Below are 13,005 nucleotides of genomic sequence, written 5' to 3' on the forward strand. Positions count from 1 at the left end.
TCAATCATCCCTTAAATCCTCTCCCCACCTTACCTCTCCTCTCTTCTTCTCTGTAACAGCTGTGCTAGCCTGCAGCGTTTAGCTTACGCATCTCTGGCCTGTCATCCAGAGGTACATTCGTGTAGTCATCAAGCAGGACACAGCACACGCATGTGTAGCTTGCACAAAGAGCACACTCACTCAACCTTTCCCAGGTCGAGGCTATCACAGGATCATGGAAAAAAAAGGGTGTGTCTGCCTGAGAAGGAAAATGGGATGTAAATGTATGGAGTGTGTTTGTGTGTGTACATATGTGTACAGCAAAGGCATTCGTTTGTTTGTAATGCAGAAGAAAGTGTTTGGCTTTGGTTGGACCACTGATACAATTGATAGTGACAGATATACAGCTAATTAGTGCAGCCTTGGCTCGGCTGTCCTCACCTTTCACCAGCTCACTGTGAAATTGGATTAATTTACCCCGTCTTAACACTCTGTATCAGCCTTGGAATTCAACCAATTTGCAAGTTTCTTTAATGAGCACAGATTTGTTTCTTATTTGTAGAGAACATGATTAGAATTTTGTTTTATCTTCAATGCATGTTCCTTGTGTTGTTAAAAAAAATAATCAACGTTGCTATCTGCAGCATTCGCTCTCTCTCTCTCTCTCTCTCTCTCTCTCTCTCTGTCTCACACTATGACTGCATCATATCGTGTGCATGTTGACTTCAAGGCAGGGGTTGCTTGTAGTCCAATTAGCTTGGCTCTTCTTTACGGCATGCTAAGGTTCTTACAAAGACAATCTGTTTGGAGAGGACTCCTTAAGAGCAGCTCAGTCCTTAAAACAAGCAGCAGACAACCTCTTGTGAGCTTTTTTTGCCTCCATCTGTTTCCATCTTACGTTGATAGTTTACTAAGTCCGTTGTGAAGCTTTTCTGCTGGACATTATCTTTACTGTCCGTGCTTTGGCCCTAAATCCTGCTTGATACTCATAATCTCTGCTGTCCATATTCTGAACCTAGCTGGTCCCAACATTATTGATATAAATTAGCTTAGCATCCTTTTTTTGTCGGCTGATAATACCAGACTGAGCTATAGGGTCACTGTGGCTCGAGGGAAGTGTTAACAGACCGGCTGATCCAATGTAGAAATAATAAAGTTTCCACAAACCTGAGGGTTCAAGTCCCATAAGATTTTATTTGAACTAATATTGATCTAATATGGCACACACAGATAATCAGGCTTAAGTTCAAGGAGTCCTTAAAAGGACTTGGTTTAAAAAGTCTTGTCATAACATCTCAGTGAAGTCTGTGCATCGTATGTGATGATGCACAGATCCTACTTGTGCACTCACTCATTAGGGACTCCCTGTTTCCACATATTCATATTTTCTTCAGCTCCTTTATTTTATCTCTGTCTGTTTTAACATTACTGCTCTCTGCCAGCAGCACCCCTGCAAAGTACAAACACGGCCGTCTGTGAGAGCCTCTGCGTGGGACTTTGTTGTGATGCTGAGAGGAAATCTCTGAACGAGACACACAGAGAGAGAGAGAGAGAGAGAGAGAGAGAGTAATGGGGAGTGAGTTTGAGTTTCTGTCTACCTTATGTTACAGTTGTAACTGCTAGGATCTCCAACACATGTAAAAAAAAAAAAAAAGGACTTCAGAACATATATAGTGTTTATGGACAACTGAAATAAATACAATGAAATTTGAAGCTTAAAAATAAAAATGAATCAAGAAAAACCAAAGTAACAGCCTTCTGCTGTACAGAGTGTAAGGGTCCCTTAAATCTTACTCGTACACTATTTACACAGTCCACGCCTAAAGACGTTTGTGAAACGACATCTTACAGCCCTGATCACACAGAGAGCTTTTTCTCCTCCTCTTTCTATTTTTCTTCCAGAATTATCTTTTTTGTGTGCACGTTGAATTTTACACACCTGGAAGACTTGAAACACTTTCACCTGACCCCTCTCAGTTAACAAAAATCATTAAGTAACTAACATCATTATTTTTTATCCAATTGGATGAAATGAGAGGTGGCCCTTCTGCGTTTGTTAACAATTATTTATAAGTTTTGTAGGATTTCTGAATAGAGGCTGTTGCTGGATATCCAAAGTGTTAGGATTTTACAAACTGCAGTCACCATGATCTGAACACAAAGCATTAAGCCAGAAGGGAAAATCTGAAATGCATCGCGAACACTCCTGAGCCCGCACAGCATAATACATGACAGTCTCCTCACAATAACTGAAATGAGGACGCATACATTTTTTTAAAAACCTAACTCAGCAAAAGCCTGTTGAAGGAAGGTATTTAAATGTCCTCGTTTGTTTGTACAAAAAACTCCCCAAGGAGTTTCTGTTAATTACAAATACAAAAGACCAAAGTAGTTGCAGTTTTATTTTCTGTTGTCATTTGCAAATATTTTAACTATTGAATCAAAGTATTTGAATGTGGCAAATGATTTGATCAATGAATATTAGCTCATTTAATAACAAGAAATAAAGCCAATGTGAGACCTTATTGACCAACTATATAATGTTCATATATGGATTGTGTACGTTGTAAAGCAATAAGTGACTATTTTTCTGTAAGATTTCATAAAGAACATAATGTGTCCTTCTCACAGCTTCTCGACTTGACTGGGTACACTTCAGAGTAATTTCTATTGTTACGTAATATTACAAGGGGATCACAGTTACTCATTGATGCCTGTGGAAATACAGCACTGAATACTGTGCTATGTTCTGGAGTCACTACAGTACAGAGATGTCCACTCAGTCGACACACACACACTGACCCAGTGATATGCTGAGTACGAGCATTTTTGGTCCCCAGCCATCTGTCAAAGGTTTTTGGGGAAATGGGGATGATGATGGGGTCTCCAGACGGACATGACAGCCGTTCAGGACATTTCAGTTTAGCATGTCACAGGAGGCTGACACACAAATCAGCGGGGCATTTATCCATGGACAGACTTATTGGATACACACACACACACACACACAAGGAGCCGCATACTTTGCTGTAGTGTCAAGTTTTACTACGGAATACAATGTAATGCAACAAAGCTGCCAGTGTCTGTTTTTTTCTCAAGTGTCCATACTAGTTGTTTTTTTTATAGTAGACCTAAGTTCAACATGGTACGTTTAGTGATTTTATGAAAAAATCATTTCATTGATATGATTAGTTTTACATGGAAGTGTTAAATTTACTACACACACGTACGCTATGAAAAATATGTACTTTAGTTAGTCCTTTGTAGAGCCAATATATTCTTCATGAAGAGATGAGCAAATCTTTGGTTAATACTTTTCTTTTTGGTATTATTGCTCTGCAGTAGCAGAACTATAACAACAACATGAAGAAAGTCAGAGGCCAGAGGGGAGCCAGCCGGCCGAGTGCTGTGATGTACACACCAACAAGTTGGGCATGCATGTTTTATTGAAGGCTGCAACACGAACCCGAGACAGGGGCACTTAAAGCAGAATGTCAAATGAAAACATGAGAGACAGAAAGAAGAGGCTCGATGGGGTTCAGCGGGTTGTGTCTGTGTCAGATGCCCTCGACTGTGCATCTTTGACTGTGTGTGTGTGTGTGTGTGTGTGTGTGTGTATGTAGAGTACAAGTATGACTGTGTTTGTGAGTTTTGTGAGATGTGTTTGCATTCTGCTATGGGAAGTGTTCTGTATAAATTGTCAACAGTGTGCGTGTGCATGTGTATGTGTATGTGTGTGTGTGTGTTACTATATATAAAGCCATGGAATGACCTTAGCCAAAATTAGCATGAATGTAACTGGGCCATGAGAAAAGTAAATGTAGTGATGATTTTTAAAGAAGAGACTCCAGGGAGTGTGTGTGTGCGTGTTGGTGTGCGTGTTGGTGTGTGTGTGTGTGTGTGTGTCATGCAGGGTGCTTGTTGTCTTGCACTCATAATAATAACAAAGTGTGTGACAGTGTAAGTTTACATTATCACTTACACATGTCATAACATCTGTCCATCGTGACCTCACTTCATGTCATGCCCATGTGTTTCCATGGTAACATAAATGAACATAATACTGACCATATGCTCTGATTTCGTTGTTGCAGTTTTTGTACTGTTACTCACTTGATTTCTTTCTTTTTGCTCGGCCTCTGTCATACATAAACACAACAACAATTGCCCCAATAGTTTGAAGATGTTTCTTTTTTTTTAATCTTAATCTGCTATCTCCACTCTCTTTGCATATTTAAATCAGGACATTCATTCCCACTCAAGGATTAGCCTGTTCTCTTAAATACTTCTGTGCATGTATTAAACATTAAAATAACGTGGCCTGTTCATTAAGGTTTAAAGCGGCTCACCCTGAGCACACACAGACCAGTGTCTTTGGTGGCACTGATTGGCCGCCCGCCCACGTGAATGAATGGTCCCTTTGATGTTTTCTGACTAACCGTCTACGAAAAGTCATTTTTAAATGTGTAAAGCCTGTTACACAAAAAGCTGATCATGAACAATTTTATAAAGGTGCGAGACTCCACACATGACAACAAAATATGACATATTAAGCCACAAATTAACTCATTTGTGGTGCTTCCTGCTTCAGAGAGCTTGCTTCCCTATTGGCTATGGTTCAATTCCATATGATAATGTCTGTGTGGCCCCAATCGTCTTCCGAGCAGATCAGGGAGGTTATAATCACTCTAAACACACCTCTCACCACAGGAGAAACTGGCAAGATAATCTTCTAGATCCATCAGGTAGTCAGGGCTTTGCTGACGTTGGTCAGAAGGGTGGAAGACATATCAAAACGACTCCATACACTAATGCTTCCTAAGAGGCTCAGACTCTCTATAAGTGATTTTTTTTAAACCAAAAACAAATTACGATATTTAGGGGTGGGACTTGATTAAAATGTTTTAACTAATTAACTCAGGGCTTTCTAATTAATTAATCGAAATTAATCACATTTTAAGTGCATCACAATATTTGCCCTAAAAAGCAACACACTGGATTTTGGTGGATGAATGAATGCAATGCATGCAATTCTACTTGTTTCTCAGTTTCATAAAGCTGTTAGAGCTTGTTTGAAATAGTTTTTCTGCACAGCAGCTTGGAAGTTTGATCACACGTTGCTATCTTTACCACATTTTCTAATACCTTTTCTTCCACAACTAATAGTGATTTACAGTCCAGAACAATCAGTTTAGGGAGTGAATTTGTAAGTTTATCAGACATTGAATTACTAATTTTGGTCCTTAAGACAATCATTTGGTCGAGTTTAAGCTGCAAACGCTTCTTGTTTGTACTTGTGGCGAAACGAGCACGAAGTTAGCGAAAAGCTAGCACGAAGCTAGCGATAAGCTAGTGAGTAGCAATGATAAACAGTTCCGCGCTGTTTATAAGGCAAACTGTGATTAGATGTGTCAAAAAAAAATTTAAGAGTCACTGTGCCGTCTGATGGTGAATTATCTGTGACCCACAGTTAAGCTTGTATCATATGAGTTAATGTTGAACAAAGAAAACGTTTTGCTCGAGTCTGCAGAAGCTGTACAGTGAGATAACAAATGAAATGCAGTTCATCCATCATCGCTGTTTTGAAAATGTTGCCGTTGCCATCGCCTATTGAATGCAACCCGCTTGATGATTATGTGACATTGTTACACGTCCAGGCCGCTGCCTCCCATGTGACTCCATGAAAAAACAGAACCAACACATACTGTAGGGACATCAATATTCTGCGATTGTAGATTTAAAATGAAAGTACAAAAGCTAAATATAGATTGAGCTTTGTAACCGCTCCTGTGGAATTTAAAATTAAAAAGGGTTATTTCCTGTTGCTGCTATCTTGTTCAAGTGGCCACTCTATGTATTGCAACAAAAATGTACTTTAAAGCGCACAAAGCATTTCTCCCTGACACTATAACTATAAAACGAGTGTATCAAACTTTACCCATACTCCTTTCTACAAGCATATGGAAGAACATACAATGGCATAGACACAGGCTTAAAAAATGTTGAAGTATCTCTGAGGCCATATTAGATAAATGTTATCCAGACTACTTTAAAGCATGTTGGTTCATTAATGGACTGTGCAAATGAGACTTTCTCCAATAAAGGGCTTATTCATTGGTCACAAAAACACAACACTTAACAGTGACCTGCATGTTAGCGCGCTATAATCAGATTCTTCTTGCTTAATGCTAAGTGCAGCTGCTGGCATTGATGTACACAAAGTTTGATAATGTGAGTTTGAAATTTGTATACTCTGAATGGGGCTTGCACCTTACAATACTTGTCTTTTCTTCCGAAATAAACATCCCCGATTTATAGTTATTTTACAATCTAAGTCCCCCCCCCTTTCACATCATCACAATCTCGACACTAGCTTGGCCTCTCCTTATCTCCCGCTGTCTCTCTCCCTTTCACTCTGTTGTCAAACTTTCTTCCTCCTCTTCTCTCCTTTCAGGCTTGTAAGTGTCTGGGTGGAAATCAAAGTGCATTAAACATTAAATATGCTGTCGAGAGGCAGAAGTCTCTCCATGCTGATAATGATGGGGAAAGTAGGGCAGTGAGGGAAGAGGTATGGATGGAGAGGAGGAGGAGGAGGGGGAGGGGGGGATGGACACAGAAATGCAAAGACGGATGAAGGGAGAGACATTAAGGAAGAGACAGGAGAGAACAGGCTTCCTCATATATTAGATTCTGGAATTGATGCTCCTGGTCTAAGGCGTGTGTGTGTGTGTGTGTGTGTGTGTGTGTGTGTGTGTGGTTAGGTGTTAGACGGACAAGATGTGCATGGACAGAATGTATGCTAACCTGCCTCATGAGGTTGAAGTCAGACCTCTAAAACACATACAGAACATATTAGCCTGTTGGCCAGTGTTCAGCTGGTAAATATGTTTTTATTTCTGCTTTTACTGCAGAACTTTTTGTTTGTTTGCAAGAAAATAATCACACTTACTTCCACACCACTGAGGATCTCACTGTTATGCTCCCTCACAGTCTCTCACTCTCCCTCGCTCGTCTCATTTTGTCCACAACAAACTGTTTCAACAATATGATGTGTGCAGCAGAACGGGAGCTAGTTGTACTACAAAAACAGTGAGTAAAAATGTATGACCAGCAAAGAGACAGCGAGAGAGAGGGGGGGGTTAGAGAAAGAGAGGGAGAAATGGATTGACTCAGCTGAAAGGTTAAAGCAGGCCTTTCTCATCCTCTCTCTCTCTCCTGTTACTATGCAGACTACTGAGATAGAGCCGTCCCCCGCTGCCACAGGCCATACTCTCTCAAATTCAAAGTCAAATTTGCTTTAATGGCACACCAGAAAGAAACCAGTATTACTAGAGCACTACAATGTATTTGCTGTAGACCAATATTTTCAGATTAAAAATGTTTTTAAAAAAAAGTGTGTGTCTGGCTCCAGGAGAGGTTGTGTGTGCTGTGAGTGGCTACTGATTCTGCTCCTAAACCTCAAACTGTCCCCCCAATGAGAAATGTCAACCTTATACATAATGAAGTTTGTATAATTACATGTATCAAAGCCAACACAGGAAAATGTTATGAATATTATCGTAATCCTGATTTTAAAACATTTACACCATTTTCTTTCTCATTGAGAGCCTAAGTTACATCCCACCAGATATAAGGGGAATCAAGCCGACAATTTGGGGGGATATTTTGAGTGTGTAACATATTTTTAGAGTTTCATTTTTAAGTCTATCCTCATACAATTTGTGTCTACTAAAGAAGACATTTCTTTGTCCATGCTAACCATGTCAATGTTCACATGCTGCTGATCTGCATGTATGATGTTTATCAGAACCTACTATCTTTTTTTAGCATGCTAGGAGTTACTCCTAGAACCATTAAACACTGCAAAGGTTAATGCCAAAGATCATTTTTGGCTATGTGCAAAAGTGTAAGACAAACTGAAATTGTGACCAGGTGATGGCGCTATTTTAAAAAAAAGCTCAGCAGAACAAAGTTTGTCAAATTCATTAAGGATGGGACATGAATTTCTTTCCCCAATTTCATAGAAGTTGGTGAAATATGTGTTGAGATATTTTTATAAAACCTGATGAGACTGTCTTTGTATGTGCCTTTTATGTCAGATTAAATGAACAGCGTCAATATCCCTGGGATGGATGTATAAACTGAAACAAGTGGATGAAAAATCACAAAGTAAAACAACAGCAAAGCACAGGAACTGCCATCTATAGTTTTTAGTTAACATCCTAACAGCAAAAATATGAAGCGCATTCAACGAGCAGTCAAGATGTCAATAGATCACATAGAACCTTTTTTGGTATAGAGGGTCCTGATGTTTACTATCCCAAATTTGAGATCCAAAACTGAGCTCAGATCAGCAAAGTGTTGTTACAAGGTGTTTGTGTAGATATAGTGTATCAGATATTGAAGAGAGCAAGTCAATCCACTCATCCTATATTATACCCAGAAGCTCCAAAATGTGGTTTCAGGTTGATGTATATTCTGCCCATCTACATTTTGCATGTTCGTATCAGAGGCGTGTCTGGGATCATCCAATGGTCAAGTCTGTATAAGAATAACTACTGAGTAAGACACTGACATCTGAACATCTCTTACTGCACTATACAGTTTGTGACTGACCATTCGGCTTTTTTATTATTCAAGAGAGAGCTATAGTTTCACTATAAGTAAACTTTGATATCCCCAACGAATATTTACAACTGCTAATAAAACTGAAACCAACGGAACAAGTTTTATAAAGTTCCTCGAAACATTTCTTTCTGTAAACCAAACACAGAAACGTTCTCACTAGCATCTGAACTTCCCTAACCCTTGCTGCTATGTTTAGGATCAATTTGTGTCGGCTCCATATTGACTGCTTTGAATCTTGATACACTCTTCAATGAAGTGAGGAAACCCTGTCTTCATTGACGTGTGTGCACACACAGATTTTCACCTCCTCCGGGTTATTGCTGCCATTTGAGTCAGAAAGGAAATAATAGCCCTTTTGAAAGCTGAGTAAAAATAGCAAAACTTTGGTGGGCATCCAAGTATGAGTGTTGGTCTTCAGAGGACTCAAACTCTCCCTGCGTCCAAGTTCAAGTCTAGACAGCCAAACATTTTCTCTGTCATTCTGCAGCAATATTTTCCCACCGAAATCTGAATGAAGACTAAAACAAACAACATAAAGCTGAAGGACCTCAGAAGATCCCAAGTGTGTTTTATGTTGTGACATATTTACAGTTTTGTAGCGTGTCAGTTCATCACACAGGGAGACGGGTTGAAGACATTTTGTTCCATGTTGGTCAGAGTAAATGATTCATCTTTAAAATGTCAGAATTTGTGATTGGATATTGGTCAAATCCTTCTGCTATGATAAAAATAGAGAAAAGCTTGTGCAAGCACAAACATGTCATTTCATTATCCATCATGCTTTGCTAAGCTTTTGCCGAATCATGTTCGCGCTTCAATGTATCAAAAAAAGATATGAGAGAGAGGAGACTGAAGCCAGTTGCATTAAGGACATCAAATTGCTATTTTTGAAAGGAGAGTTTGCGCTATTTATTTATCACTAGTGTACGCTAGCTTTCCAGTTTATTGTCATCCTTCTCAGCTGCGGGGTAGTTTGAATTTGGGACTACAATTCTCAGGTTATATTAGTTGTGATGCAGATGAACAAAGCTCTAATGATGTGTAACAAAATGATCTTTTTGATTTGAAGGATTCCACCATATTTCTCTCAGGAACATCCACTTTTGTCTGTGACAGCAAAAAACAAATCAGAGGTTAACGTGTGAATTCCAAACATCTGGGAATGTCTCTTTAAGATGGTATGTAAGTGTCTGAAGGGTTACTGCATTTCAGAGTCTGAATGTCCTGAAACAGTATTTGAAAATAAATACCGAATCTGAAGCTTCAGAATTAGTCTTTTTTTCCCCATTGTCCTCGTAGAGACACTAAAGGCTAAATTTATCCCACAAACTCTTATAATCCTGACTCCCAGGTTGTGAACTTCTGGCCCGCAGTAAACCGCTCACTCAAAATAATTCCTAATTGATTGCATCCGCTCACCACTCTTAGATTCCAGAGTTACGAAACTCTTGGAAAAGCATGTGCCAAGTTGTTTGTCTAACTTGACTGGCTGCAGGGAAGCCCATTCCACTCAGATGACCAATATTTAAGGGATTTGTGAACCCACCAGGTGTAACAGACAGACAGGTTTCGGGGTGTTACTTATACTTGTTCAGGGCATTTAGAGCAGTGAGCTGCTAAGGACTTTAATTCAAATCTGTCCCTGTATGCTGGACAAAATGCAAACAATATGTCTCTCTCTGTTTAATTTCAAAAGAACACAGTGTAGCCTTCAACATCAGAGCTTCATTCAAGCAGCAAACAACAGTAAACAGAGCAGCACACAGTTGTATGTAATAGAGACATCCTCCCTGCCACATATGCTCTGATATGTGTGTGTGTGTGTGTGTGTGTGTGTGTGTGTAGGTGTGTGTGTGTGTGTTGTTGGGGTAATCTAAAGAGGGAGTTCGCTCGTCTACAGTTGCTTTAGGCCCCAAAATGCTCTTTGATTGTCCCAGATTATGAAAAACCTAAAGCGGGATTTAACCGAAGCACAGAAATTGACAAAAATCACTGAACAGATCGTCTGAAATCTACAGCCTCATACTGAAAGGGACTGCAGAGGACATAAATAATATGAAGCTGCCCAACAGAACGCGCTGTTACGTTCATTTGCAGACTCTCATTGATGCCAATCAGGTTTCTCTCTCTCTCCCCCCCCCCCCTCATTTTTTTTTCATCCTTCCACAGTCGTGTGCTTTTCAGTTTCAGCTTCACCTGAATGTCTAGGCATGAACAGTTCATATTTACCCTGCAACGGACATCTGGATTCATTATTGATGCTGTGTTGGTGCCGCTGCATGTGGAAAGGGTGGGTTTGGCGCACGGGGAGTCGCCTGTGAAAACCTTATGACACGCACTCACACACACACTCAATCACACACATCCCGAAAATCTTTTAAACAGACACTCGAGCCTGAATTCAAATATTTGTGTGAACGATTCGGCTTCATTGAATGGCCCTGAACGCACCGCCTGAACATGCTTCAGGTGTGCGCTACCCGCAGTAACGAGACTGCGATGCTGAGCCAATGCAGCGGCAACACACGCCCCTCCGCTCCACACACACACACACACACACACACACACAGACTCCCCTCCAACCCCCACTCCCCCCTCGTCGACGGACACACACGCGCACACACATCCGAGTCTGGACCGCCAAATGAATGAGCAGTCAACACATCCTGCGCTGTGGAAAAAAAGCGTCTCGACGTTGTTGAATGCTCAAATGTGCGAAAGCAAACCGTGTGACACATTTCAATGGAGGGGGGGGGGGGGGGGGGGGGGGGGGGGTAAGAGCGCGGTCGCGTGCGGGTTTACGTGCGTGCGTGCAGCTGGGTAAAAATAATGTTGAGGTGGGCGCCCTTCGAAGCATGAAGGCGCACATGTATGTAGAGCATGAATGAATACAATCTCACACCGCTCAGGTGTAAATCGTGGTTGTATTTTTTAAAAGGTTATGGGTACACTTGTGGTGGTCTACTTACGCACTGCCTCCTTTTTCGGGTCTAGGGCACTGGCAGTCTGCTGGATCTGGCCTATTTTGTTCTGGAGGACCCAGACCCGCTGGTTGGTGCTGATGATGTCGTTTTCCAGCTCCTGAAATAAGGAGCAGGCGTGCCGGGCCAGGTCGGACAGCTGTCGCAAGGTCCGGGACAGAACCACGTTACTGATGGCACACAGGTCCTCGAAAAGCAGACCTTCATCGTTGGGGATCTGGTGTCTGCACAGAAGCGGCGGCTCCACAATCCTTTTTGCGAACGGCATTTTGCTCGCCGCGAATAATCGAAGTTGTAAGCCAAGTGTAAATTCCCACTGCTTTGAAGAAAAAGGGGGAAAGGGGGTACAGACAACATCCAAATATATAAATCCCACGAGAAACCCCGGTGAGGTTCAGGCCGAGCGCGCGCTATCCCCGGGCATCAATCCAAAGTTCCCAGATTCTCCTTGAGATCCTCCATCCTGCTGCTGGTTTGTGGGGATCACTCACACTCCCGCTCACACACGCACACACATGCACACACATGCAGGACACAGCTAAGCTCAGGTCAGTGGTGTGAGGATGCGTGTTGCGTCTGCGATCATGGGTTGTCTCCGAGCTGCGTCAAGTCAGCCGCGATGTAAAGGAAACACCGGTCAAAGTCTTCAAAATAAGAACCTGGGCTGACGTACAATTTTAAATAAGGATGGGCAGGAGATAGATTTGGATTTTTTTTAAATAATACACTCATTAGGCATTCATTGATATTGAAACAACCATACACAAACAATTTCTTTGTAAGGCCTGTTTTTTTTTATTTTTAAATATATATATATATTTAAACCCATTCTGTACTATTTAAGCTTTTATATTGAAGGCCAGCTCTTGTATTTCCAGCCTTGTTTTTTTATTGCGGGTAGTTGATGCAAACTGACTCTGGCCTGAACAGTGAGCAGGATGAGAGGAGACTGAGGAAAAACCCGGAGATGTGGATGTGTGTGGACAGTGAACATTCAGAAAAATAGACCTAAAGCTACAAGTTTCTTTCCCTGTTAGGACATCCTCAGAGAGCAACAGCGTTTATGTCAACATGTTTAATTTTATATTTCACCCTTATTTAGCTGCTCTGGTAACACTGAGGGTAATAGATCAATAAGAAAATATGTTATATGTCATATTTACATCTACACAATAGACGAAGGAACAAAGCTGTCAAGCAGAGTTCAACTGATTTTCTATTTATTTAGACCTATTCAACATCTCTTACATTTGCATTCAGTTGTGGATGCCTACTCCAACTGTGTGCAGAAGTCCTTATGAAAGGTGTTTAATGACGATATGGAGAAACTATACACAGAGCATGTGTTCATGCATTTTGTACTTTTCAGTAATTATATTTGATCATAGAAACCAATGATAAGAGTTTAAATCTGTTG

The 13,005-nt window shown here is 40.9% G+C and overlaps 1 protein-coding gene across 4 annotated transcripts in view; it reads right to left on the reverse strand.

Annotated features, from left to right (window-relative positions):
- Window positions 1–12,180, reverse strand: part of nhsb (Nance-Horan syndrome b (congenital cataracts and dental anomalies)) — a 49,253-nt gene extending 37,073 nt beyond the window's left edge. For all 4 annotated transcript variants that reach the window (XM_079339426.1, XM_079339428.1, XM_079339427.1 and 1 more), the window contains exon 1: window positions 11,577–12,180. In XM_079339426.1, coding sequence (XP_079195552.1) covers window positions 11,577–11,856 — 280 coding nt within the window. In that variant the 5' untranslated portion in view covers window positions 11,857–12,180. The remainder of the gene's footprint in view (window positions 1–11,576) is intronic.
- Window positions 12,181–13,005: the final 825 nt, after the last annotated feature.

The sequence above is a fragment of the Symphodus melops genome (genome assembly GCF_947650265.1).
Source record: "Symphodus melops genome assembly, chromosome: 3".
Classification (NCBI taxonomy): domain Eukaryota; kingdom Metazoa; phylum Chordata; class Actinopteri; order Labriformes; family Labridae; genus Symphodus; species Symphodus melops.